Source organism: Silene latifolia, chromosome 2, assembly GCF_048544455.1.
Source record: "Silene latifolia isolate original U9 population chromosome 2, ASM4854445v1, whole genome shotgun sequence".
NCBI classification, from domain to species: Eukaryota; Viridiplantae; Streptophyta; class Magnoliopsida; order Caryophyllales; family Caryophyllaceae; genus Silene; species Silene latifolia.
The window spans coordinates 14,266,669-14,269,352 of record NC_133527.1 but is presented as its reverse complement, the minus strand read 5'-3'; the positions used below and the strand labels follow the sequence as shown (position 1 = coordinate 14,269,352).

Here is a 2,684-nt window from a genome sequence, read left to right as displayed (position 1 = left end):
ATGTCATTGTACATTGTATTAAATTAAAAAACTCATAGTTCAATTATATTTAAATTCTATTAGTCTTGCTATAGACGGGTATATCCGTCTATTGCTATAGACGGATCAAATATAATGAAAGTTGTGACATTTTTTGCCCCACCACCCCACTTGTTATTTGTCTTATTAAGAAAGTGATATTGTATTTGGTCCGTCTTTCATTATAAACGGATAATATCCGTCTATAATGAGAATTTGTGATTTAAATTATTATGTTTAGTTACTCGTATTTAAAACTTAAGTTATTATTCTATTAATTTTTATTTTCTAATTAACCGGGTATACGCAGTAAAAAAAACCAGGTAGACATAGCAACTTCTCGATGTGTAGTGTGGAGTTGAATGGATGAAAATGGAATAGGTGTAGTGTGGAGTTGAATGGAGGGAGTATGTATAATTTCTTTAACTAAGGATGTCGGAAAAAGAGTAAACCTGATTCAGTGAAAAACAGAAATGATAGTTGTCACACTGACACAACACATCACTATTAACAAGTTGGGTGGTGAAGCACTACCATTGGAGTACATTAGCACAAGGCTCAAAGTCCCCCCACTCCTGCTTTTTCTCGTCCTCTACTCAACTTATTCAACCCAAGCTTGTAACGGGTCAAATAAAATCTACTTATATTATAATTAGATAAAAATAAATAATTTGTAATTTTTTAAGCATTTTATTTTTATTTTATCTACTCGTAGGAATGATATTTAACCGTCGTAAGCTTATAAATTCATCACAAGTTTGTGACGGGTCAAATAAAATCTTTATAATTAGATAAAAACAAATAATTTGTGATTTCCTAAACATTCTATCTTATCTACTTATTTGAATGATATTTAACAGTCGTAAGCTTATGGCGGATATACTTGTCACAACGAAGACTCAACTTACCCACTCCCACCACTTCCAACATTTTGTACCAATTAGGATTTTCTCACAGTTTTTATTCTACTTCATAGTATAATCTGCAAGAGCACAAATTATACGACAACTGTTGTATGTTTATATGGTATGACTACTTAAAAAGAGTAATGTTAAATATCGTTGCCTAATGGAGCCTTTCTGGTCCACTTCCCTATCATGGAGTGTAAGGATCTGGTCTTAAAGCAGGGATTCCCAATGTTTGAGAATAAGCCTCTTGTTGTCAAACCATGGACTGAGACTGCTTCTCTGGCAAAGGAACCACTCAAAGTTGTGCCAATTTGGGTTCGTTTGTGCGGGCTTGGTCTTAAGTTCTGGGGTGGGGAGTGCTTAGAGAAAATTGCTTCTCTAGTAGGGAAGTATATGAGGGCTGATACTGCTACCATGGATAAAACTAGGATTGGATATGCTCGTCTCATGGTGGAAGTCCAAGTGGGGCAAGAGTTTCCTAATAGAATATTTTTTAAAGATGAAAAAGGGGAAGATGTCAGTGTTAGTGTGGAATACGAGTGGAAGCCTGTACAATGTGGTGCTTGCCGAGGTATTGGCCATACCAAGGAAGACTGCAAGAAGAAACCTGTTGCCCCTACTAGGGTGGCACATGTGTAGAGACCAGTAATTAAAAAACCTGTGTCTGTGGCAATGAGTGCTCCCTCTGGGCCTGCTGGACCAGTGGCACCTCTAGCTGGCTCAGGTTCAGATACTGTTCCTTCAGCAAACCCCTTGGCAACTGGTGTTGTGCCTGAGACCCCTTTTGGAGGACCTACACATCATAATTCTGATCTAATTCCAATTGTCAGTCCAATTTTGCAAGTCTCTAGGCAGGAGCATGTGGTTGACATGCCTACAAGTCCTTCAAAGACCTATGCTGAAGCTGTCTCACCAAAAAGAGATAAAGGGAAGAATGTTGTGCAAGATGTTAGGGAGACTGATATCACCTCAACTAGTGATAATGGATAAGTTAGGTTTCTGAAATATTCGTGGCATGAATAATCCAAATAAACAGTTAGAGATTAAGAGTTTTCTTTATCAGAATAAAATTGGTTTATTTGGACTAGTTGAAACTAAGATTAAGGAATCAGATTTTCTTTCTACTCTGAATAAATTAGGGAATTATTGGGAGGGAGTTAATAATAATAATCATCATCATGGAGGGAGAGTTTGGATTATATGGATACCTCAACTTTTTTCTGTCAAGACTATTGATAGCTCAGACCAGCATATTACTGTGGAGGTCATTGATGTTGGTACTGGGGATTCTTTCTGGTATACAGTAGTTTATGGATTTAATACTGAAGGAGAAAGTTTCAATCTATGGGATAACTTGAAACATCTTTGATGGGGCATATTCTGCACCCGCTGACCGAGTCAACATATTGAACAAGGTCAAAGATATCCAAAGTAAGTCAACACCTTCGACAGCCTAGCCGACGAAGCCCGTCGGCCTAACACTTGTGTCCCGGCTAGGACAACTAGCCAGCCGGGGCACATACCCGCGAACTCATATCCAAGACCCCTCGGCGGCGAGTCAACAGGGCACGCCGGCCTAACATGGGTCCCTCGACCGAGGGTAGATCAGTCTTTCCACCTGCTAGCCACTTGGCCACTTGGCCACTACGTGACAAAAGGTGAAAGTCTATAAATACTTCTCAACCCTCATTGAGGAAGGGATCCACAATTTAACCTAAATACCTCATAACCTGGTAATATTTTCCTCATCTCTCTACA

General features: G+C 38.8%; 1 protein-coding gene across 1 annotated transcript; it reads left to right on the top strand.

Annotated features, from left to right (window-relative positions):
- The first annotated feature begins 1,115 nt into the window (after positions 1–1,115).
- On the top strand, positions 1,116–1,565 carry LOC141634454 (uncharacterized). The gene has a single exon (XM_074446627.1). The coding sequence runs from the start codon at positions 1,116–1,118 to the stop codon at positions 1,563–1,565; it is 450 nt and encodes a 149-aa protein (XP_074302728.1).
- Positions 1,566–2,684: the final 1,119 nt, after the last annotated feature.

Excerpts from the sequence above, each read along its gene's own strand:
- LOC141634454 (XM_074446627.1), top strand. The coding sequence starts at position 1,116 with ATGGAGTGTAAGGATCTGGTCTTAAAGCAGGGATTCCCAATGTTTGAG.